Here is a 25,344-nt window from a genome sequence, read left to right as displayed (position 1 = left end):
ATAAATCAATAAATACATTTTTGATACAGCAAAATATATCTTTCTTTGGTTATGCACTATTGTATTGCGACTATATTGAGTTCCTATTTTAAAAAGAAGTGTTTTTCAGCAATTATGCAGAATATTTTTCCATTTCAGTCTGTTATTATTTATAACCTTGTAACAACACTAACGCATTGATGCTGATTCTGCTAAGATATAAAAATATCTTCTTTTTTTCGGCATGCCATCTGGAATCAAAATTCTTCCAGAGAAGTGTAAATAGCTAGCTTTCTTCTCACATTATACCTCTAAGATTTTGTTTTTCTTTTTGGGTTTGCAGGTGGAAAAGGAGGGAAAAAGAAGAAAAGCAAAAATACTGCCAAGCCTCAGAAAAATAATGGTTCAAACTGGGCCAGTGTTCCCCTCCCACCTCCTCCTGTGCAGCCGCTTCCAGGCACAGAGCTGGAACACTATGGGGTGGATCAGCAAGAAGCAGGGTAATTTTTTTTCTTTTTCTGTTGAAGAAAAATCCATGATTTGCAGAGATGAGGCCTTTTCTGCCAAATAACAATATTATTCTGTTTTGTTTTTTTTTTGTTTGTTTGTTTTTAAAAAAAGGAGAGAGGCTTATCCTATAGCCTTATTCAAGGCTATAGAAGAGGAATGTTTGAATAGCTTCTCTTGATGGTGACTGAAGATGGAAATAAAAGTGACCTTGCTTCATCATCATGTAGGGCTTCTATGCTTACTCATGCTGAGAAGTATCTTGCTTCACAGGTAGCTTAATTGAATTCTTTTGGACTACTTGCAGATGATGGGACTCAGAGTGAGTAAGGATGACATAATCTAGCTCTTTGTGGTTTTTTGCTGGTTTAATGTTTAGAAATGTGAGAGCAAGCAGAACGAAAAAAAAATCTCTAAATTGGATTAATTTTAGAAGATCAACCAGTGGATAATAATCTTCTCATCGGCTTTTAGAAGAAATTTCACGGTTGAGAAAAGCATGCTATTTGTAGACGTTTTTAAACTTTAAACAACTCTCAAATTTCTGAAACCTTACACTTATATTTGGATAGCTTAAACTTGTTCTCAAGGATGCATAATCACATAAAAAGCACTAAAAAGGAAAGAGACATTTCCTGCACAGAAAGCAATCATGGAGTGTTTTTTTATAATTTGGAATTATATGAAACACTGTTTTATCGAACTCTGGAGAAAAAAATCGAATATATAGAAAAATAGTTTAATGTGATCATCTCTGTTGGAGTCTTTGAGAATCACTGAAGTTCTGACTGGTACCAATTTCTGCCTGTTTGAATTCATGGATTAATCAATATTTCTTAGGATGAAAGACAAGTTTTAAAAATCACTGTAATAGCTTGTTGAATAAAAATATTTTAAATGCTATCTCTTTTATAAGGACAAAACTGGTCATTACTACTTTTTAGAAGAAATAAATGTTAACATTTGGATTTATACCAAGTCCTTCAACTCAAATTGAATAATAACTAATTGTGTCAGTCAGTGAAGTCCCTTCAAAATGAAATTCCCTTCAGATTGTATATGAGTTAGAATTCCAAAGTAAATGGGAGGGACACTGTATAACCTTACTGATTATAAGTGTTGCTTAAACCTCAAGGCAACAAAGTGCATAAAATCATTATATTCTTTATTCTGCTAAAAAAGCTAAAATAAATTTGAAATAGTGTAGCTGTATATTTCCCAATGTTAGTTTACGTTCTTAAAAATTCCCATGCAACTGTTTCATTAAACTAATTATGCTATAGTAAGCAAACAACTTATGTTTTCTTTAATGACAATACAATAGTGTAAAAGGTAGGTAAACTGATATACGTTCTTGTGAAAGCCTTTGTGACACAGGGCTTGACTCCTCAGTTACATAAAATATTTGTTATCTAGCTGCAAGAAATTATGTTAGTTACCAGCATAATGCTGGTTATTTAAGGATACAGTAAAGTTCTCCAAAATTCACACTTAGTTTTTCATCTGTTTTTCTTTCAAATTACTCTTTTCTGTTCTTTTTTTTTTTTTTTTTTAGTATTTCATTAGTAACAGTTGTAAGCAGACCTTCTAATGTGCATCTTACCAATCAAAAACAAAAAAGAAATTGAAAATTAGGCTTACAGTGTCAGGCCTGAGCTGCAGTTATTTGCAACCAATTCTGCTGAACCCAGTGAAGCTGAAACAACTGTACTTTCTGAGGATCTATCCAAACTTAAGGATCTTTCTGTATTCAGGGGCTGATGTTGTTTCTGTGTTTTTCAACATGCTAAAATGGAAATAATCATAGACTGCATTCCCTGTCTTACCTTTAATATTGGCATATTGGGTAGAAAACCTGGCAAGTTTTTTGATTTTTTAAATTGTTTTGTTTTTCTGGATTTGCTTTGATGTATAATATATATGACAAGTACTATATGTGTTTTAATTTTAGAATTCATTATATACAGATGTAATTATACTGTGAATAATAATTGAAAATGATATTCCAAAGAGAAAAACTTTAATAAAGTTCTTGCAGTGTGCTATGAAAGGTGAACATTTAGAACAATAAAACAAGAAAAGTGGCATCTGAAAAAAATACTTATCTGTCTGTGCTCCTCTCCCCATAATTCTCCCCATAATTCAAGCGTGAGTTTCATTGGTGTGGGCATGCCAAATAAACTAAACAGCTTTGATACCTTATTTTGCTCATTAGAAATTAACACCAGAGGCCTAATAGCTAATAACTGTGTAGAATAATTCTTGATAACAATAATTTTAAAAAGTCACCTAACTTAATCATAGACTTACTCAGATAAGGAAGAAAAAACACACGCTCTTGACTCTCTCTACTGCCTTCTCCCCAGAAGAATCAAGGTCTGCATTCACTTCCATTCTTCCCCGAACTGCAACACACATAAGGAAAGATGATTGTTTTAATCCAAGTTACGGCCATTTTGTGTAACCTGGTAGATTTTTTGATATCTTGAATTACTATTTAACCTACACAGAAAGTCTATTTATACTGTTGTTTCCCAGGCAAGCTCTTTTCCTGTGAAACTTTGCCTTTTTTCCACAAACTCTGGATTTGTTCCATGCTGTCTTCCTCAATTGTCACTTGTATATATGGCAGAGACTTTGCAGTTTCTCTTTCTCTGTAGTAGCTTCCAGTCAAGCATACTGCCTTTTCCTCTCTTTTCAGAGATGATGTTTTTACTGAGTTTTATCTAATAAATTTGACAGGAACTAAATGCTGATTACTTATTTGTTATCATCTCTTTATATTTTTTCACCAGTAATCCACATGACCTTGAGCCAATCCCCGTAGCAACAGTCTTCATAAAGTTATCATTGGTTATTTTCATGTATTCCTATCGATTAAATCTTTAAAAGGAATATTAGCTACTGGATATCAACATATTTGATAGTTGTTTTCTGTCCTAAGAAAAAGAGTGTAGTATCTTTTACATCAAAAAATCCTTTGTGGCAAGACCTGAAGAGGGAAACTGTCTTTGCTGCGGTGATGTGTGTATTGAAACAAAAATGAATAGACTATTCAACTTACCTGTCACTGCTGGTTTTTATTTTGAAGAGCAAGCCTATCAATACAATAAGCAAAGCTTATTAATAGCAAAAGATTAATATAGAATAAAATGGACAAGAGGAAAATAAAACTATTAGAAACACAAAGATTTGTGTTTGTTCTCATTTAGGGACTTAAAATTAATTATCAGGAAATTACTGTAAGAGGTACCTGGTGAAGTTAAGGTGCTTAGATTTTGATGAGAAGTGCTTTAAAAATGTTACATGCCTTTTTTGGCAAGTTGCATTTACACAGGAAACCAAAAAGGACATGGTTATGACCAATATTCACTATGTTGTGTTTCTATAAGTTTCAATAATTTAGTAGTTTATATGAGAGGATATTCATATGTAATCTGTTAGGTTTGCTTACTTTTTATTGCAGAATTTTTTTAGTAAAATGCATGCTAGAACTGGCACCTTTTCAAACATTTCACATTATAAAGACAAAGATCCTCAAACCTGAAATCTTGAATCTCAATGTCCTGAACTTCATGCTTCGCCTCCTTTCTATTTCTAACAAAATCTAGGTGAAGATATGGTACTTGTGCAGAGTCTTTTTATTAAGGAATAAACTACCAAGTCGATTGTTTGGGGATTTGAAGCAAGTAGAGTCAAAAGCTAAGAACGTCCAAAGATCATTTATGCATTACCGAAAAGTCACTAAGGAGTACCTTTCTGTCTTATATCTTTTAAAGAAGCTGTTATACTAAAGCATAGGGTTGAGAGAGAGTGAGAATAAGCCACAGAGCTGTTGCGATGGAAATTTTTATCGGCATGCAGTAGGATGGTCCCTTCACCCTTAGGTGGCAATGATGTCATGAGTGAAAGTTACAAGGAAAGACAAATTAGTGCTAGTAATAACCCCAATCATCTCTTAAGGAATTACAGATGTGTCATATGATATTTTCTTAAAGATTCCTGTTATAAGAATAGTAATGATAAAAAATCAATTACCCCAAAACTCTGAAATGCCAGTGGTAAGATACAACATTTATTTGCCCCTCTGTAACACATACATATGTGTGTGTATCTGTAGATAGATCTAGATATGAAGTAATTGCAGCCTTAATTACAAGATATTCTTCCAAAGACTTCCTGCTAATTAACTTAGATTGTTTTAGCTATTCTGAATCTGAACTGTTTTTATACAGAGTACAGACTCTTGAATAAGCAAAAAGTGATGTCATTAATTCTAGAAATTTTTTGATTTTGTTCAAACTAGATGTTCCATTCGTAATACAGTCTTAAGAACTTCTCTGTCTGTTTTCCTAGCTTTTTTTGTAACCCGGCTTCACTTGAGAAAGTTGGCAGTGGTCTATTTCTCTGGTAAATTGGTAATGGCAGTTGCTTCCAAATAAAGAGCCTGAAAAGGAATATTCTTTAAACTTGTTTGAGAAATTAACTGTATAACTCAGTGCATTACTTGCCTGTATTGCAAACAAAAGGTGCAACTTGTTACGAGAGATGTCTGCGGTTCTTGAAGGTGGGTAGAAGTTAGAGAAAGTGACTTACAGTGCTTGGGGAATAGTCTTTAAAGTATGAAATGATGTTGGCAGTGAAGTAGCTGTGATGGCCTTTGGTTGTCTGACTATCTTTTGAAAGGAGCTATCTATGCTATCCCTGAAGTGTTTGGGAATATGCTGGGAGCTGAGAAGAAACGTGTGCAGATGCTCACTGCAGATTGCCAGGGATGTTGTGAGGATTAGAAGAGCAGAAAGTGTTGAGATTTGGCTGGTGTGATTGCCGGCAGAGCTGTGCACCACTGGAGTGATGTTCAAATTAGGGAATTTTTCTGGGGAGATAACGCTCTCTGCTGCACATCAGAAATGAGATTTGATATATTCTAAGTTTACTTGGTTTTTATTTTAGATATGACAGTGATGATTGGTGTCCGCCTTTGCCAGTTCAGACCTATTTACATCAGGGCATGGAGGATGAGCTTGAAGAAGACGATGACCGTGTTCCCACACCTCCTGTCCGAGGGGTAGCTTCGTCGCCTGCAATCTCCTTTGGGCAACAGTCAACTGCAACTCTCACGCCTTCTCCACGAGAGGAGATGCAGCCAATGCTTCAAGCCCACCTTGATGAATTAACTAGGGCCTACCAGTTTGATATAGCAAAGCAGACATGGTAAATGTTTAAAGCGGGCACCCACAATCTGGGAAAAGAAAGCATAATAATAATTTATTACTTCATGACATACCTATTGACTGTATTCAACAATATTTCAGTAATGTTCACAAAACCATAAATGGGAAGAAGAAAAAGCAAGCGTGTATCTCCAGTGTGAAGGCCTTAAACATTAATGGAAGCTTCTTAAACCTTGACTCTGAAAAATATATTAAATCTTGACTAAAGCTACATAAAAATTATATTAATTTGGAATTTTGGCATATACTCAGCTGACTGGTTAGCGTGTACCTACTGACAACTTTTATCTATACAGTTCAAAATACTGTCTTTTCAGGGTAGCAAAAGTAATTTGTTAGGATTTTCAAAAATACCGAAGCTCTAAATCTCTGATTAAAAATAAGGCCAGTCACTTGCAATAGCAAGGATAGCAGTTTTTACCCTGTGTAGCAGGAGAATGAAGCATTCGTATATCTGACAGTATTTTGAAATACCCTGAAAATTACTAATTCAGAGTGAAAACAACAGAAATAGCAGGAAGGAAGTTGTTAGAATTTACAGAATGGATCTAGTGTTTTAGAATGCTTTTTGCCTATTTAGAATGAGGAGCAAGCAAATATCACAGTAACATTTTCACTGTAAAACAAACAGAAGCAATCTCTTCAGGGACTGAAAAAGAACTTGTCAACTGCACCAGAATGGGGATACGGTGAAGGTCAGTTGCTTTCTGGATATTCCCTAAGTGGCAGTTGTCCTTTAAAACTTTTCTACCCAGACAAAAAAAAAAAGGGGCGGGGGGGGGAGAGTTGGAGAGTAGCTTGAGAATCTCAGAGGATAAAAGTGCAGCTAGTTACTGAATGGCACTCTGCCAGGGAAGAAGCGAGCTTTCTTTGCTAGTAAATAAAGCCACGATGTTATTCAGCTTCAGCTACTGTAAATAGATCCGGCAGGTAGGCAGGCTGTGCCAAATCAAAGCCAGCTGTTCTCCCCGGACACTGCAGAAGCCTCGAGGCTTGTCTGCAATCTGCGCTCAATCAACAGGATACTTTGGTCCCGCCACAATGCCGCACTGTCAAGCACAGAGCCCGGCCTGCCTGTGGGACAGACCCAAATCCCAGGCAGCAGCTAAACCTGGCCTCTTGAAGGTAGCTGCCTCCCGAGCCAGTGCACAGATGCATACGCTGTCTGTGCACTCGACTGCTGCTGCATCTTGCAGCTGTTACACTTCCTGCGACCTGCAGACTGCACGGGCCAGTCTGGTGGCTGGCAACAGTGTAGGGCTCTCTAGCAAAGCATCTTGCAGCTGGGGGTAAAAGGTCTCATTCCCTTTGTGGAGCAGTGAAAATTGACTGGGAACTTGCGTTGGGAACATTTTAAAGCCGCTCTCGTGTAAGGTCGCAGTCACTGAGCAGTAACTGAAAGTGGAAGAATTATAGAGGAGTTAGCATTTTTTTCATACTGGGACTGTGCAGCAGGTTTAGGGATAAATCTAGAGGGTTGTAAATATATAGGATTTTTGCCGCAGGTGTGACATAGAATCGTTTACTGTTTTGATATTGCTTGGCTGTACACCTGTCATGCTGTTAAAGGCCATAGCAAATGCTGTTCAAAATCAGTGGAGAAAGCACCACTGTTTAAAGTGTGAAGGAAGATTTTTTACTTTGTTTTCTTGTCAGTAAATTATCCTGTCCAGTGTAGAGGCGGGAAAGCAAAACAACAAGATGAGACCGATCAGATAAATTACTGTAGGAGTAACAAGAAAAATTTAGAGACTGACCACCTAGAGATTTAAGAGAGAGAACATTAGAGATTACTGGAAAAGTGCATAATCATTATGGCCTTGATCCAGCAAATCACTTAAGTATATGCTTAACTACAAACATATCACAAATTGACCTCAATTGTTCTATCACAGGCTTAATATTAAGCATATGCTTAAGATCACACTGTTTACTGAGGGCTAGTTAGATCTTAGTGCGCTTTTGTGCAGTGTTGTGAACACTGTATACCTAAGAGCCCTGTGTCCAGACAGAAAAGTGTTCAAGAACTGCTGATGAGAAGTATATATGTATATCAGAATGGAAGGATTTGCTTTGCAAATAAGCTTCCGAAGATGCAATAGTTTAAAAAAACACACCAAGGTGGAAAGAGATTCCAGGGATATATAACATTTACCATGACATTGTCAGATCCACTAGGTCTGAGACAAGACTACTTGAATAACAGAATCACTATATTTATAAAATATAGGCAATATTACAGCGTAAAGTTCTCGTGAAAATTAAAAATATTAGACCTAGTTAACCAAATAGGTGACAGTTGTAATTTTTTCCATGAAAGTGGTATCTAAGTGAAAGACTAGCAGGATCCTGAATCCTCTCCAGGGTTCTGCCAATCTGAATTAGGTCACGGCACCTCATGAATAGCCACCTAGGGATTCCTGAGTGCCTAAGTTAACAAATTCAAGTGTGGTACACTGTCTTATGCCAAGGCCAGTGATGTCTGGGTCCCCTGGGACAGCTTGCCATGTACCTGCAGTGCCGTGGAGAATGCTGCACTGATAGCAGGCAGTTGTTCTTTCTCTCTAGTGTCTCAGAGACCTCTTACATGAAAATCCAAGTACACTGATTGCCTATTGACCATTTAGCTATCCTGTGTGTGCTTTTTAACTTTGTTTTTCATGTTTTGATTGTGATTGCTGCATGCAATAATTTCACATATGCATGCCCTTACTACTACTGCAGTTTTAAATCAATTGAACTACTTTGAGTAAAGCAAAATAAAAAAGTTTCATTGGTGATGAGTTCATTGTACTTGAACATTTCTTTTGTCCTTCAGGTCATGTCCTCCTCTTTAGGGTGTTTTGCCTAACAGCACTGAGTCATTTTTAGCAGGAACGAAATTTAAACTGTATTTTAGCTCAAAGGTGTGAAATGCAAGGTGGAATACTGGGTGATACGCTCATATGCTAGTTTGGGATTATTAGTTGTGCTTTTCCATGCACACGGATTTCTCAAGTGATTTATGTAGTCTCCATGTACCCCAACTCCTCATCTGTAAAAGGACAATGTTATCCTTCCCTGTCTTACAGCAGGAGGAAGTGTGCCTAAGTTTGGAAAGTGCTTAGGTATTATAGTAAAGACATATTAGAGCAATGGTAAATAACTGAATTGACTTTTCTTGAGTCTAACCTAACAAACATACTCTGTAAATATATTCCGAGATTTACTGAGGGGCTTATGCTTTACTGACCATGGGGTACAAAGTCTCATCCGTTCTGATGATATTTTTTGTGTTTGTTTGTGTAGGCACATCCAAAGCAATACACAGCCTCCTCAGGCTCCAGTTCCACCCCTAGGATATGTATCTGGAAACATTATTTCTGATTTGGAAACAGATGTTCCAGATGATGATGAGGACGATATTGAAGAGGAAGCTGTAGAAATCACTAGGCCACTAAGAGGTCTAGAGCATACTCCAGGCTCCAGTATGGACAATCTAGACAGCTCTGTGACAGGTAACCAAATATAGTAAACAGTGACACCAGCTTGTTTGTAATGGTAAAATACATCATCAATCAAACACTTTATAAGTGAAAATTTATTCCACTCTGTTTCTGTAACATTTAAAATGTGTTAATATTAAACACCGAAGTTAAAGAAGGATTTGAAAATACTTTGCTGCAAAATGATAAGAAAATCCATGAATTTTAAAAAGCTTTAAAGACTTGAAAGAAAACTCAATTATATCTTAGCTTTCATGAAAAGTTCACTCTACTGGAGAAGCAAGTCAGTTACATAGAAAGGAGAGGGAAGACTTTGGCTTAGGAATGTATATTTCATAAATCAGGAGCAGCATAAAAAGTGTTATCTTAAAACACTTTTAGATATTTTGCTGGGTAAATACTTTCACAGACGAACTCCTGGAAGTTAAAAGGCTTCAGAATACGTGTAGTTAGATCAGCGCAACATTTTTTTATAGCATAAATAAAACATTTATGTAGGGAAATGTGTATTTTGAATCTACTTCATATTGATGAATTTAGTCATTGTTCCCTTTCAGAGAATATATTTAATTATTCTGTCCCTTTTTCCTTCACTGCCTCCAACCTGTTGCGTGCCTAGAAAGGTTGCAACAGGGATCATAAGAGGACCTAGAAAGGCATGCTAAACTAATGCACAGAATCTGAATTAATAAAATTGCTGTTAATGAAATACAGGCAGCAAAACATATTTTTGAAAAATACAGATTTCATATGGACGTAATGAACTTTTTATAGGCATCAGCTCATTTCCCTTTAGGTTGAACTTGGGCCTCTATATAATAACAGGCATTCATAAAGTACAGCTTTATTGGAGACCCAAATGTACATAGTATCTGTAGCTCTTAAAAGTTTGTGTGTGCTTCTTCAGTCTTTGGTCCCTATGGAAGAGCACTAATTGTTACTTGTACCTTAAGGGAGACTTACTCCATGTAACTCATTACCGCAGCACTGCTTATTTTCATCTCATCGTTCTGGACTTTGGAAATTCTAAAGAATTTTGCACCCTTATTTAAACATTGCTGTCCTGAAAACACTGCAGGAATATGACAGTGATGGAGCATCAATACCTATAATTTTCTTCCTTTTCTCTTGTTGAATTAAATAATGTGTTGCTTTATCCCACTTTCCAGGTTTTCCTGCACCCTAGGGCCAGACTGCTTACCAATCTAATTAACATTTCAGAACTGTAGCTCTACTGCTGTGATATGAAATCCAGATCCAACTGAAAGCTGTAGAGTTAAAGTTTAAATCCCTGAATTTGGAAGGTTAACTTATTAGTGCATGAGTGTGTTAAGTCACTTTGCTTGAATTTCCAGTATAATCTCCTTCAGGCTATAATTCTGCATATTTTTGCATATCTCACTAAGAGCTCAGAAGCCTTTCCATTAGGAATGCAGCAAAGGATTTACACTGTTAATACAAGAATAAATAAAAAAATCAGGTTAATACGTATTTTTCCTTGAGTGTGTATTAATATGTCAATGTTGATATATCAATAAATCAGAAAACAAATGTTTTGCACATTTGTATTTTCAGCTAAATTATGGACCAGCTTATCTAGTGCAAAATTAGGAATAGCTTCATTTGTGCTCCAATTCATAGACTTCTGTGCTCCTTACAATTTATCCTCTTATGAAGCGCATTTTCCTAGTTAAAAGTGCTATTTATTTACTGGAGTGTTAAAAATCTACTGGTATATTTTTTGAAAGTTGGGCAGAACCTGGTAATATAGACTGAGATTGTACTTCAGGTGATCTAAATGCATTCCCACTTACTATCACCACCATCTTGATGTTGGCTTGTCCAACTGAAAAATAATGTTTTTCTTTTTATTTTGCTTGTTTAATGACTAGCTGGATCAGTTTCTTGCTCTGCTTCACTGCATGGCAATGTATTTACCGCCACTACAGGAAGGGAACATGTAGCTGAAAGGAAAGGAAAGGGACAGGCTGTCCCTATAGCTTATAGCCTACACCTAGGTTGACTTAAAACAATTATAAAACTGAAGCCTTGCAAAAATATATCCAGTGTATTAGTCTAAATGACCTAAAAAAATCACAGATTATCCAAATAAAAGCACTTGTATTTTCTTCAGTTACTATACGGCCAAAGCCTCAATTTGCTGAGTTGGATATGTTTTTTACAAGGGCTTAGGAGGAAATTACTTATTATACATGTGGGAATAGTTTCAAAAGAGAATTTTAATTTTTTCGTTAACCCTTCCAGGTTGCATTTATTAGCGTTCCAGAGGTTATATAATATATTTTTTTCTATTGTTTCTGAACTATTTCTCGCTCTTCAATTTGCTTGCCTTTAGAATACTTTAAAATACCATTATTTTCCACATTTCTAACTCACTCTTTGGTTCTTGCCACTGCAAAAATTTAAGCTGCTTCTTTTCACAGGGCTTTAGATGACTTGAACCATCATTTTTCTAGGAACTTATATACTACATTTTCACTTCTTTAAACATTATGAGAGAAAAGTGAGGCAAAATAAAACAGCTGACCCAGAAGAAGCAATATTTCCTTTCCTTTTTAAGTGTGTTCTGTGAGTTCAGTGTTTGAGAGAAAATTAAATCGACATTTCTAGATATAGTCTTCCTCAGAATAAATTTGCTGTACATTAAGCAGGAAGAGTTTCCTCGCCATGTACTGTTAACGTGCTTCAGCGATGACTTGAAGACACCTGCTTTAGGAGTGAAATGGTACTTTGTTCTTTATGGTTGAGCTGCGACTGAGGTTTTCATCCAAAGCCAAATGTAGGATTCTCTTTGGGGAGATACTGGCTCTGTGTGAACTGAACTCAAACTGCTAAATTCCTCTGAAACCCCCAGTGTTGTTCCTTTAAGCTGTTCAAAACTCAAGTTGTCCTCCAGGCCCTTGAGTTTTAGTTACGGCTAACTGAAGGTTCAGGCAAGGATTCAATCTGTGCTTTTAAGCTTTTCTTTTTCCAGGTGGCAGACACATAATGTTGACATGTATAATAAAGTGAAAAGAAAGGAGAAGCTCACAGTAACTATATAATGACATTTTCCAGGTATTGAAAAGGAAACTCAAGGAGGGAGATTTAGATTGGAACATTTGGAAAAAGGAATATGAAACTAAAGCAGAAGTTTTAATTGTTTTCCAGCATGATTTGTTAGGATACTAAGTTGTTGATTCTAATTGAAAAAAAACAAACAAACAAACAAAAAAACCCAGAAAAGCAGCTCTACTGCTTCTTGATTTTTAATTAACAATCATTTAGGTTTCATTTTGCTTTCACAGATGCATTGAAATATGATTTTTCTTTTGCTTATGTTTAATGTTTACATTTATAATGAATTGCTGTGCAAAAAGATGGCTTGAATGGTCATGGAGAGTCTGTTATATTATTCTACATTAATAGACTTAATTAATTGCATGAGATGACTGTGTAAGAGATTGACTTGCTTATCACTGAAAAGACCTCTAGGTTTTGTCAAATCAAATTATTATTGTTTGGGGGGTTTCTTTGCCCTCTCCTTACTCTCCCCTCCCCCAGCTTCACAGCTTTGCCGTTAGTAGTGCAGCTCCCCCAGTAAAACTGGTACTGGGAGCTATTATGTCTTCAGTCCTGATGCATTTTTACTGAGGGGAGAGATACAGCTATTAACTTGCATGGAAATTATAACAAGCCCTTTTTCTGCCTAACTAACAGAAGCAGAGTGTTATTCTTGTAAATAGTACTCCTGCATACGGATAACAAAACTGATTTTTTAAAATTATATGGCTCTGAAATTATAAAGATCTGTAGGATGTGTAGCTTCACAAGGAAGAAAATCCCTTATTTAGCATGTTTTGGGCTTGATTAAAAATATCACTCTAATCGTGTCTTTGTGGTAAAAGTTGTTCATTCATTGTGTCTGGGCAAGAATGGAATAATTCTTGAATATTACACAAAATCAGTTTCATGAGCCATATTTTACCAAGGCAGAGTTCAATATTTGTATTGATTTGCTTAGGAATCCCTACTGCAAAAGATTTTATTTTATAAGCAGTTAGACAGATTACAGTTTATAGGAGGAATGTGTTTCATGGATTATATATGTGCTCAGAAAATAGGAAACTGCTAGTTTTTGTATCTCATAAAAATGGTAATGTAACAATTAGCAGGGTCATATTATAAAGCACAGACTTTACTCTAGCTTAATGGATCTAGGGATATGCATTCATCAGCAAGGATGGATTTAGCATAAAACGACATGTAAATGAATTGATGACTGATCATAAATTAATTTTAGTGCTGAAGATGTAATAGAGACACAGCAAGATGCCACTTTATCAAAGTATTTTACTGCTCAGCAACATTTGAGCAACTACTTAATGTTCTATATGCGTTTCTTCTCTAACAGCTTGAATAAATTTCAGAAATTTTTGTACCTTTCAGCAATACGGAAACCAAAAAATCTAGAAAGATTGAAAATGCAAACACAAATAAATTTGACTAAGTGGCATAAATTCATTTTTCATTAAATGTTTATGAGGGCATTAATTATGGTTGGACCTGTGAAGTGCCAAATAGGTATATATGTTTTGCTGTATTTTATTGAGGGTTTCCTGCCCCAAAATTAAAATTTTAAAATATGAGCATTTATTTCAGGTATATGCATATAAATATTTGGGCCATGGAGGGAGTATAGTGTAAATTGTAAGTCTAGGTCTAATTTATGAAGTGTGATTGTATTTACAGTCTTCATTCAACACCTTCCATTTGTTCATATTCTAATGGTATATTAGCTGTTGCCCCTTTTGCTTCCATCACTTCCGCTAAAGCTAGTGTCCATTATTTCTTTATAATCATGTCAGCAGTCAGATACACCCAAAAGAGGATAAAGTTTTTCTCCTGTACAAAGGCTAGGAGAATTCTTAGAGCTGAAGCAGCCTCAGTCCCAAAGAACTTTGTCCATACTTCACAGATCTCGGTGTTCTAGCCCCGATTCATCAAAAACCTGCAAAGGAGCAGGGATTTAATATTAGCATGTGTATAATGATCTTATGAAGAAAAGCATATAAACATATACACACAAGTCCTACTGACATCAGTAGTTAAATTTAAGCACGCACATAGAGTTTGCATACAGAAACGTATCTAATGGAATTTTCAAAAGTGTTAGGTTTGTTGTAAGTAGCTTTTATTTCACAGGTGCATTAGATTTTTTTAACAGTAAAGCAAGTGTACACTTTGCATAGAAAAACAGCATCTTTATTGCCTGCAACACGCCACTAAAAGTGGTAGCATGCAATCTACAAGAAACTAACACCTCTATTCCCCTCACCTTTCCCTAAGAGCAAAGCAGCTTTCTGTTTGCGTTAGCACCAAGAAATATTTTATGGGGCAAGAAAACACAGTTCAACTTTTCACAGAGTTGATTTTGTTCTGCATAAAGTATTTACTGCTGCTGTCAGCAAGAGTAAAATTTACAGTTGCCAGAAAGCGTAAAAACTCAAATGTGCTCTTGGAAAACACATAGTGAGCTGCATGTAAAGGAGACGCTAAAAGCCTGTTTCATTCCATTTGAAAATGCATAGTTGATCTGAAAAGGATGTCAGCATCTCTTATTCTGCCTTTATTCAGAGAGAAACAAATGTGCCTCTGATTTGGAAAACAAGAGGCCAGTGGATGCTGTTATGCAAGCAGTCGCCACGTGTGCTACGTTAACGCAGCTGTGTGGTGGCCTGAGGTGCCCAGGCTGGACCAGCACTCTGGTGCTTACCAGGAAATGTCCTCACCTCGGGACACCAACCGAAGATGTTTTACCTACGCAAGCTGTAATGGGGAAAAAAATTGTTTATGCAGAGAAACTGAATAGCTCAGGAAGCTGTAGAAATAATGCAGAGATTGCAGTGGTAGCTACCGAGTCATACATAGCTGTGGTCACTGCAGACCAATGGTAGCTTGCTGACTTAAGCAGTTATGACCTTTTGCTTCAGCTTCCAGTTTGCGGGTGGCCCAATACCCAGAAATAGCATCACTGTTTGTATTAACTGTCATCTGTTGACACTGTGAGCAAGTAAAGCTCATGTCCATATGAGAATTGAGCTGTGCCTCCAGGCTGGCAGGCGGTCACTCCTGACGCTGCTGATGGGTGTGAGGTGAAGGTGGTGAAGGCGAAGTAATGCGTGTGCGGAGTGCGGGGATATGCAGAAGCTCAGGGAACAGGTCTTTCTGATGAAATTAACTAGTACATACCTGACAATTTGGCAGCCTGAAAACAGCACTCTATTGATAATTTATATTTAGGTATTGTTAAGAAAGCCTGGATGCCCATGCATATGTAGAATGATAGGTATATGCATGCACACTGGAGAGAACGTTATCGACTTTTGCAGATCCCTGGTATATTTCATACTTAAAATGTGGATTATTTTGGGGGGCAGGATGAGCTTCTGTCCAGTCCTTTTAAGAACAGATGAAAAATAGCAACTATTCCTAGATATCACCTGAATGTACCCCATCCAAATGGGTTGAGTAACTAGTTGGCAGGTGGCGCTAACGTGAGCAAATGGAAACTGAAACTTAATTTCCTTTAATACATCCATAGTCTTGTCCCTATGATATTGAAAAACCATGTATATTCTTACATATTCTCTTCAGTATGTATTTTTATATATTTTATGTATAGAGTAGATTATAGAATATAAAAAGCTTGGGCCCTGATTCAGGAAACTAATCAAATACATGGTAAACTCTCAGCACTGGAGTATCTTCCTTTTATATCTATAGGTCTAGTAACATTTTTATGTTTCAGCTTGTGCTTAAATATTTTGCAGAATATATGTGTCGATAAGCAATTGTTTGAAAAAGTCATCTACTATTGCATTTCGTTTTCTTACGTCTTGAAGTGTTTTATCTCTAGTATCTCCTTTCATACATCATCAATAACTTTTGCCAAGCCTTTTTACTCTCCTTTCTATATGATGTCCTGTCGCACTTTGTTAGTTCAGAAATTGTCTTCTCAGAAGATATTCAGTTTCAGGTTTCCTTAGCTTCCTTACATCTGCCTGCATCAGGTCAAGTCTGTTTGGAAAATAACAATTTTATGTGTGCTCTTGGCAAGCAGAATCAAACTCTGTCACTCTCTGTTGCACTTAACACACTTTCTGCCTGTCAGACCTTTATAGACCTCTTCAGTTTCGTTTCTTGTATCTTAGGAGTGCATGGACATGTGTTATTATAGCCTGCCACTTTGCTGACATTAAAAGATTTGGTGACTGCAGCATCATAAAATAATCCATTGTTCTTATTTTTTTGGTGCAGGGTGTTGCTAACTAAATTACCGTTTTCATTTGTTGTAAGTTATGCCTTATTTTGGCAGGATATTTTTAAAATTTTGCACCACCACTAACTATGTAGCCTGTCAATTGGGTACTCATCTGCAGATCACTATGGATTTACTACTTAACAATTTTTAACAAAGTAATACTTTCTTGGACATGTAATAGAAAGGGCTTTCAAGGACATGTCTTACAGTGCTACACATCTTACAAACTTTTGTGTAAATTCATCTATGCTAGCCAAATGGTAAAGTCAGAGCTCTGGTGTCTCTCTCAACATGGGTTTTTTCTTATCTTGGAAAGTTAGTTTTCTACAGGTTCTCATTGGCTTACTAGGCTTTTTTTTTTTTTTTCCAACATATCCATGCCAGTGTTTTTAAAAAGTAGCCTTTGGGTATTTCAAGATGGTGAGATGCCTGAGCTATCTCAGAACAATATGCTGTGCCTACAGAGTACCATGCAATGCCATGCAGTGATAGTAACTTGGGTCCCAAAAGCAGTCTGGTAGCTCTGCGATTCAGCTGGGCTTGGTAACTAATTAGCATGGTTGCCATGCTCCTGAAGCAAAGCTAGTTATTTGATGCTAGCTTGCGTTTCTTTGCCTCATGCTCCACTACACAGTGTAGATATAACCAGGTACATTTATGCAGGATTTTCAGAAGTGCAGAACTTTCTCAGCTCCATGTGAAGCCAACAAAAGAAACAGAATTTCAGTACTTTGAAAAAAAAAAAAAACTCAGCGATAGCTTTGAAAAGTATATTTTTCACTGTGCATAGAGTAGTTGATCAATGCTTCACATACTAAAAAAAAAAAGAAAATATAAATGAAGAGCAAAAAGGTGAATCCTTTCTTCAGTATTTTAATCTTTACATTTTAATTATGTCAAGCCTTCTATGTTGCCTTCATGTGTTAGCTACTTTCTTGATTCCATGTTCATGATGTTAATTGTCATTCTCCTGTCCTGCAGCTGTGGTAATCCATGGCCAGAAGGTATCATGAGGGCAGTATTGGCTCACTGAGTGACTCAGAATTAAATTTGAGTGTATATTTGCTCTGCTTTTGAAAGTCTACTTCTAACCTTTTAAGTAAAAAACTTTAATCCTCTAGAACGAACTGCTTTAAGTCAGCTTTGTTTTGGACATTAAGATTGCTCATCTGTTTAAAGTTTCTGTTGAGAAAATTGTGCAAACTCAACCTTGTTCAGGACAGTTCTTGAAGCTCGTGTTTGATTTTCTGAGATTTACATTTGTGCTGCCCTAAATTAAGGCTTTATGTTGCAAATATCAAATTAGATGCTGATTTCTAGTAAGTCAAGTAAAAAATCCCGTTGCTTTCAATGCTAAAGGAACCTATTTATTTTCAATAGAATTTATTGTGGAACCTTCATATCTGTAGAAGATATGTATCATTTTGTTTACAGGATCAAAACAACATGGAGTAAGCTATGAATGAGATCCCAGCTAGCTTTGAAAAATACTGTTCTTTTGTATCAAGCTTGGTCAGAGAAACTTTGGGTTTCCTTTTGAGAAGGGACATATTAAATGGATCTTTAAGCTTTAGATGAGCAAAAAAATATCAAATGTATACAACTCACTAGACCCCTACATTTGTTTTTAGGTTCAATGGTAAATGGATGGGGTTCTGCGTCTGATGAGGACCGTAACTTTTCTAGTCATAGATCTAGTGTAGGTAGCTCCTCAGATGACTCGATCTTTACCAGCGGCAGTTTTGCACAAGCACTGGTTGCAGCAGCAGATAAAGCTGGTTTTAGGCTGGATGGAACCAGCCTGACAAGAACAGGTTTGTAGACTCGAAGTTGATGCTTTTTGCATGAAGGGTGTCTCTGCCTATTCTTCTCTTCTTGTCAGTGAACCTGGGTCTCACTTCACATTTGTCTAACATGCATGGAATAAGGTGGATGGAGATATTTTTTAAGTGCATATTCTAAACAAAACCTTACACTCCTCTGTTTCATTTTTAGTGATTTAAAGTAGTGCACAGCACAAGCTTTTAATCAGCACCTTCAGTCTGCTATTTCTCTTTATGTTGACTCTATTATAGATTTACTGACATATGCTCTGTCTAATATTTCAGTGAAGAGATCACTAACTCTACCACGCAATATTTGATGATTGAGTTTTTGCAAAATCTTCTCACAATCAATAACATTTCCAGTGATGAAAATCATATTTAAGCTATTATCTCCATCCCTGCTCTTCTGTTGCATCTCTTCTTGCAAAAATGTATTTTTCTGGGAAATTTTTTCTAAGCATGGGGTGAAATGGTATGCTTTTATTATTAACATTGCAAACTGTTTAAAAGCCTTATTAATCAGCTGACTTTAAAAATACTTAGTTCAATAAGTTATTGTATTTTGTTTAAATTTAATTTTTACTATGCCAACTGCATCTTCAAGTTAAGTGTAACAAAGGTAAAATGACTATTGCTTTTGAAAACAACTAATTTTATCTTCTGAAAGGAATTAATAGTAAATATAGTTTAGCTCATAATTTTAAAGCTCCTTATGTTATATTTCTATCAAAAAAAAACCAATAAGTAGCATTTATTTTTTAATATCCTGGACAGAGAATATATTTGGATTTGCTTAGTCTTATTGAAATTGTAAAGTCATTTATTAGTTAAATCCACAAAACCAAATAGTAAAGTATGAATTTTTTTGTTGCAATTTCTCTTCCTATTTCTACCCAGAGTTCCCATAATGTTCCTATCATTTACAAATTTTTATTATTAGTCTTGTATGAAGTTTATCCTTCAGTAAAGTATGCACATTTATGAAAAATGTGTGCAAATGTTAAGGCTAATGCTGCAGGCTTTCTGCATGCAATGACTTTATGGCAAACACTGCATTTTAGGAATGGAGAAAAGAATCCATGGCAAAGCCCTGTGCTGCCAGCAAACTGTAGGGTGAAATTCCACCTTCTCTGAAATCACTGAGTTTTTGCCGTTAGATAATTATTTCACTGTTAAAAATAGTTAAAATCTTCACTTGCTTCTTCTACCAGTGGAACATTGACTGTGTAAATCTTATCCTTTTAAAATTAAGTTGCTCTAGACCTTCACTTGTCCACTATGGAACAATTTGGCCAAACTATCATTTAAAATATATTGGTTTACTTGAAGAGTCTCCAAAATAGTATTGAATGAAAGGAGTAAATCCTTCCTGCCCTTTTTATTTTTGTGTTCTTCTTGGCCTGAATAAAAGCAAATGTGAAGATTCACTCTGATTTAATTTCACTTATATCAAGCCCACTAAGAAATATAGTTTCTACCACAAACAAATACGTAACAAAAATTCGTGGGCACACAAACACTTTTAAATAAGTATAAATTTCTCATTATAGCTCTGTAAATGAAATGTTGAAGGGTGGGATGAGTAGCTTAATTAGGTCACAATGCACTTAAACTGAGTATTTAAATATAATTCCTTGGATAGTGTATTAGAGTGTAGGGTACATCAAAGTATTCAACTGTTGCTGTAGAGGCATTGTAATTATTATCTTTTTATTCTCTTAATGATCCAGCAGGCATATCTGAAACAAAACAAAAGCCACATGTAAACGAACAGCCCTCCCCTCTTTTCCCCACAAAACTTTCAGCAAAGGGAAACAACTCCCGAGCCCTTGCTGTAGTTTCATCATGATGTGATACCTCCTGGGCTAGGCATGGTCAGTCAGACATGCCTATTATGTACCTGCTGTATCGCACTGAATCCCTGAGAATGCTAAATGATGTTTTGTAGTGGAGAAGCAATAGTAATATTGGCCTTATTTTTCTGGAGGAAATCTGAAGGGCCTGATCTACTCTCTTTCCCCCGGACAGTTATTTTCACCTGTCCAGAATAGCTGTGAAATGGTCTTACTGAAGTGAAAGGAGAACTACATCTTGGTCACCCAGCATGGGTGTGTTTGACTGCCAAGCATGATAGGCACGGTAAATCCAGGCATAAGGTGTCTGTCCAACTAGACACTTGCATTCCAGTTTGCAGAAGCCGTCATGTGATTTACCATGCAGTTCAGCCAGTTTCCTTTTTGACACCCTTGGGAAATTAAGCCAATGAATTAGTGGATTCATCCTAGTCTCCGCTTACGCACACTAAATCTACTATAGAGTCTAGCACTGCACAGCAGTTTTTACTGGAAGGGCTGCACATGAGAATTAAGATAGATGCTGCAAGCAGATCTCAGGTGCATTCAAAGATGTGTTTTGGGAGCCTGCCCATCATCTGTTTGCCCCATGTCTGATTCAGGTCAGTGCTATTTATTATTACCCTCATTTTCATAGAGGGATAAAAGAGAGAATGTTTAGGCTTTATATTTCTTTTTACAGAGCAGCATTCTAAATTAAGAATCACATGTCTTTAGTCAAGAGAGTAAGTGTGAAGAATCTTCATCCTGCACTCCCTACTTGCACTTGCATGTTGAGAGTTTATTTTTACAAAACATCTGTGCAATATGGTGTGAACTAGGATCGAATTTCAGGCTCATCTCCGGATTTCTTTGCATTAGTGGTCTTTTTTATTTTTAACTGAAATTCTTAGTATTTTGTCTGTGTTCATCTGCTGTTTTATCCTCATCTATGAAGCAAGGGCTTGATCACTTGTCTTTGTCTGGCTGCAGCTGTGCCAGCTATAGAGGTTAATGTTTCCAGCTTTTCCCCAAAAGTATTTACTGCTTTCTCCCATCTCCAGGCTTAGCTGCTTGGATGGGTGTTCTGTAACCCATTTCAGTCAAAATGAGCCAGGTTAGCAGAGGCATGCTGCTCAAACTGTCCAAGCTTAATGTGGCTTATTTTGACAGAGGAGAGTTAGGGAATGTCCCCGTGAGTGGTTCAATGTGTCACAGCCTCCAATAATTGGCAGTGACTGGCAGCTGGGAAACAAGCTGATCTAGGAGCAGTGTCCTCTTCAGGGTGCAGAGCAGTCAGAAGAAGACAAAAGATCAAGCCTCAGAGAGCCAGGAAAATTCTGAAAGGAAATACTGAGAAGTTTCTACCATGTTTGCATTAATGCATTAACAGCATTTTTGAGAGTCTGTGGCCACATTTTTTCACTCGTCCTCTTTTTGCGTTGAGGACATTTCAGATAGATAGTATAGTGAGTGGCATATTAACCCTCAATTAGGCTTATCCGGATCAGATTGTAAGTGATGGCATGTTGGAAGTAAGTGCACCTATTATTATCATGCTTTAAGAGCAGTGTGATACTCAAGCGCTCCCCATCCAGAACCTTGGCTCTCAGAAAGTTTTTTACTAGAAAACATAGGTCACAAAAGTGTGGACCCTGCTCTGAGTTAACCAGAAGACAAAACAGCTCCTGACAAGCTTGGGGTCAGGGGACCAGAAAAATAACAGGCAGCCGTTTTGTCCCTTGCCATCAACTCATACCATTTGGCCCTCTATCTGTGCTGAAAGAGCAACAGCTCTGATTGGCTTATAATCGTTCCACTGTGGATCGGTTTAAAACAAGTAGGAATTTTACGTATCAGATCTAAACAAATTAAAGTGTTAAAATCCCTAAGGTGCTTGGTAAAGATGACATATAGATGAAGAAAAGAAAGTAAAAGACTGTGATACTGAGTTTTCATCAAATATCATTAAACAACAAACAAGCCTAGTTAAGTCATTTAACTGAACAAAGATATCAGAATAAAAAGAATTGAAAGAAGTAACTGAACTGTGCTCATACAGTCCCTGCTGTGGTGCTTTTAATCATCTACTCCATAGAATAGGATCAAAGATTTTTTTAGAAGAGATATCACATTGCTTGATCAAACTACATATAGCAAAATTCTCAGGAATGCATTTGGTCAGAATACAATATTTTTTAACATATAAAAACACTCAAAATGATTTTGAAAATTCTACCAAATAAATATGCCTCCATTTTTATTTCTTGTAGAGAAGAGAGCCTTAAATATGCAAACCTACACTGCTACATAGCTTGCAAAGTCACTTATGTTTGTCTCACTGGAGTTACTCCAGATATACAGTGCATAGGGGAGCCTCTAAAATAAGAATCTGGCTTAAAATGTGAAGGTGGAAGCCATGAGGAAATAAATTCGATATGATTGCAGAACTATTTTCCTTCCCTATACAAAGCTGAGGAGTTGTTATGACACATCTGTTCAGAACACAGAGCAGGTAGGAGTTATATGACATGCAGTAGTTTTATCACAACAGATGGAATGATTTTAATTACAAAATTAAAGACAAAAGAATGCCAAGTTTCTCATTTTGCTTATTGTGGTGTATCTTAAAGCAGTTGTCATCACTGAGTACCTCCAGAGGACACTTTTTTGCCTCTGAGAATTAGAACAGATTTAATGTTTCAGAACAGACAGTAATAGAACAGCCCATTTCAAGGCAATAACTTTTTTTCATTTGATTTCTCTTTTTTCTTAGGCAAAGCATACCCTTCCTCTCAGAGACCTCGACCAAGCAGTCCATTTTCTACTGACAGCAACACCAGTGCAGCTGTCAATCAGAGTCAAAGGCCTAGGCCTACTAAAAAACACAAGGGAGGCCGATTGGACCAACCCCCCTTGCCTCATCGCAGAGAGGGAATAACAGACGGTAAGTTTTGTGGTGTGAAGTCAGCTCTCTGATGATAAGTCACAAAAAGTATGTGTGCAGCATGGAAGAATGGAAAGCATGCCTTTAAGCAATGTATGTTACAGTTAATTATTTGTTTGGTGAAGTGGGATCCGTAAGTCATCATGTGAGCAATACCCTAGTGCTTGCAGTGTAAAGCTTGCAAGCGTGGTTAAGTGATTCTTCAAGAAACCTTTCTTTGTTTCAGATCTGGACATGCTAGCCTCTCTTAGGTTTTCTCAGATCTCAATATACATCTTACCAAAAAATGGCTGTTTTACCTTGATTCACATTAAAAAATAACCTGTGGGTAATTTTACATTACATGTAAGTAGCCACCACACAGCAGTTGCAATATTCAGTGAGAACCTAAGGAGAAATTTAAAGCGAGTCCCACAATGTTCCATATGATTTATGCTCTTTTTGACAGCTACCCAGTAGTTCCAGTAACACATGCTATGCTTTTCCCATGATTCTGCCTCGCGTCTTGTTAGTGCTGCTTCATTCCTGAAATATAATGACCTCAATAAGTTTGTTTCTCTCTGACATCTCTACTTTTCTCTGAACACCACTTCCCATCTGGAAATTTCAAATGTATTTATTCTGCTCTTCTAAACATTAAGATCAAGTCAGTCTTCCATTATCTTTGTCCACCCACTCTTGAGTTTGGCAAAAGAGACAGTTGCTGCCTGTTACTCTTTGAGGAGGACTGGATAAGAAGGTAGCTGGCTTACTATCTTCTTCTGTTTTCCTAACTGACTACTCTAAGAGTTGACATGATTAGAGGGGACAGGCAGACAAGCAGAAGAACGGCAGCAATGGAACCACCAAGGATAACGCTAATAAAGCGTGGGTGGCATGTGATCACTTTCCTCATGCTGCTCTCTCTTTCAGTGTTCACGATGAGCAATCCCAAGAACTTCATCTTTCTATCTGCTTCAGTATCTCTCATAACACTATCTGGACCATGGAAGGGGGGGTTGCGATGCCAGTGAGTTTGTCTCCTAATCATAAGTAAATCTTGACAAATCTTCCAGGCTATGGGACAGGCACAAAAATTTTATATGACTTTAGATTTTGGTATAAACATCCTTTGAACTCTAGTAAAAATTATTTGAGAATCCCTTTATCATCTTATTTGGTCAGGTAGCATGTTATAAGTAGATTTGATGGAGACTATATTTAATTTGGTTTGTTTATAATGTGGCTATTTATTACTCTAGGTGCATATATAAAATATGTAAACAGCATAGAAGCTGGACCGTAACCACTAAACTAGTAAAGCTCTTCTCTCAATCATGTTCTTCAGCAGTACAGATACAATTTTGCAGTATGTCCTGTCAAATTGACTGTTTGTCAGGCCATAAAGGTGGAAAATAAATTCCAGAAATGAAAACTCTTCTCCAGAAAGGTTGTCTTTATATCTCGTACTATATAGCTCACCTTCACTTCGATGTTATTTGGGGAATGAGCTTCAAATAGCTTAGGCCCCACTCGTATAGATCTGTACTGGTTTAAACACTAATGCCCTCTGCTTCTGAGTATATTCCAAAGGCCTCTCTCCTGCAATAACTGTTGCACACAGATCAGATAAATAGAGGTATCTGTGGGAACAGTAAGTGGAAATTGTGGGTATTGCTTTTAGTGCTGAATATATTCTTTCTGTGCCTACATTAATTCCATCCTTCTGCATAGCATATTCTGTCACCCTGAACTGTGAACCTTTGGGCCGCAACTTGTGTCTACATGTGTGCATACCGCACCTAGTGTAGTGGGGCATTAATCCTCCTGCTTTTGAGCGCTATTGCTATAGAAATGTTTAATAATAATGCTGGCCCCAGAAAACTAATGGGAAGCTGGTTCAGATCATGAGACGGATGGAACTGTAACTCCTCAGGGAGTGATTCCTTCATAAATGTTGAAGTTTTTTTTAAAATAAGTGATAGAGATCAGCTTGTAAGATTTGTTTATAAAGAGCAGTCTTCTATGGTCTTTAATTTTCTCTTCAAAATAAACTAATCTTATAGGAGTTTCTTTCACATATTTGAGTCAGAGCACCAATCATGTATCATTCCATTCAGCCTCTCAGACGTAGACGGTAGCAGTACTCTGCCTCTGGAGATCTTTAGCCTAATATTTTTCAGTTACAAACTTAGTTAAAAATGCTTGCTCTGTGTTCCAAAAATTTATAA

General features: G+C 36.7%; 1 protein-coding gene across 4 annotated transcripts in view; it reads left to right on the top strand.

The window, feature by feature from the left end:
* Positions 1 to 25,344, top strand: part of ROBO2 (roundabout guidance receptor 2) — a 1,122,084-nt gene that overhangs the window by 1,083,581 nt on the left and 13,159 nt on the right. For all 4 annotated transcript variants that reach the window (XM_068910773.1, XM_068910796.1, XM_068910762.1 and 1 more), the window contains 5 exons: positions 323 to 479; positions 5,440 to 5,700; positions 9,009 to 9,217; positions 18,161 to 18,343; positions 22,964 to 23,134. In XM_068910773.1, the coding sequence (XP_068766874.1) occupies positions 323 to 479; positions 5,440 to 5,700; positions 9,009 to 9,217; positions 18,161 to 18,343; positions 22,964 to 23,134 (981 nt within the window). The remainder of the gene's footprint in view (positions 1 to 322; positions 480 to 5,439; positions 5,701 to 9,008; positions 9,218 to 18,160; positions 18,344 to 22,963; positions 23,135 to 25,344) is intronic.

Source organism: Struthio camelus, chromosome 1 (genome assembly GCF_040807025.1).
Source record: "Struthio camelus isolate bStrCam1 chromosome 1, bStrCam1.hap1, whole genome shotgun sequence".
Classification (NCBI taxonomy): Eukaryota; Metazoa; Chordata; class Aves; order Struthioniformes; family Struthionidae; genus Struthio; species Struthio camelus.
Note: the sequence above shows the minus strand (reverse complement) of the source record. Positions and strands in the feature narration are given on the sequence as shown.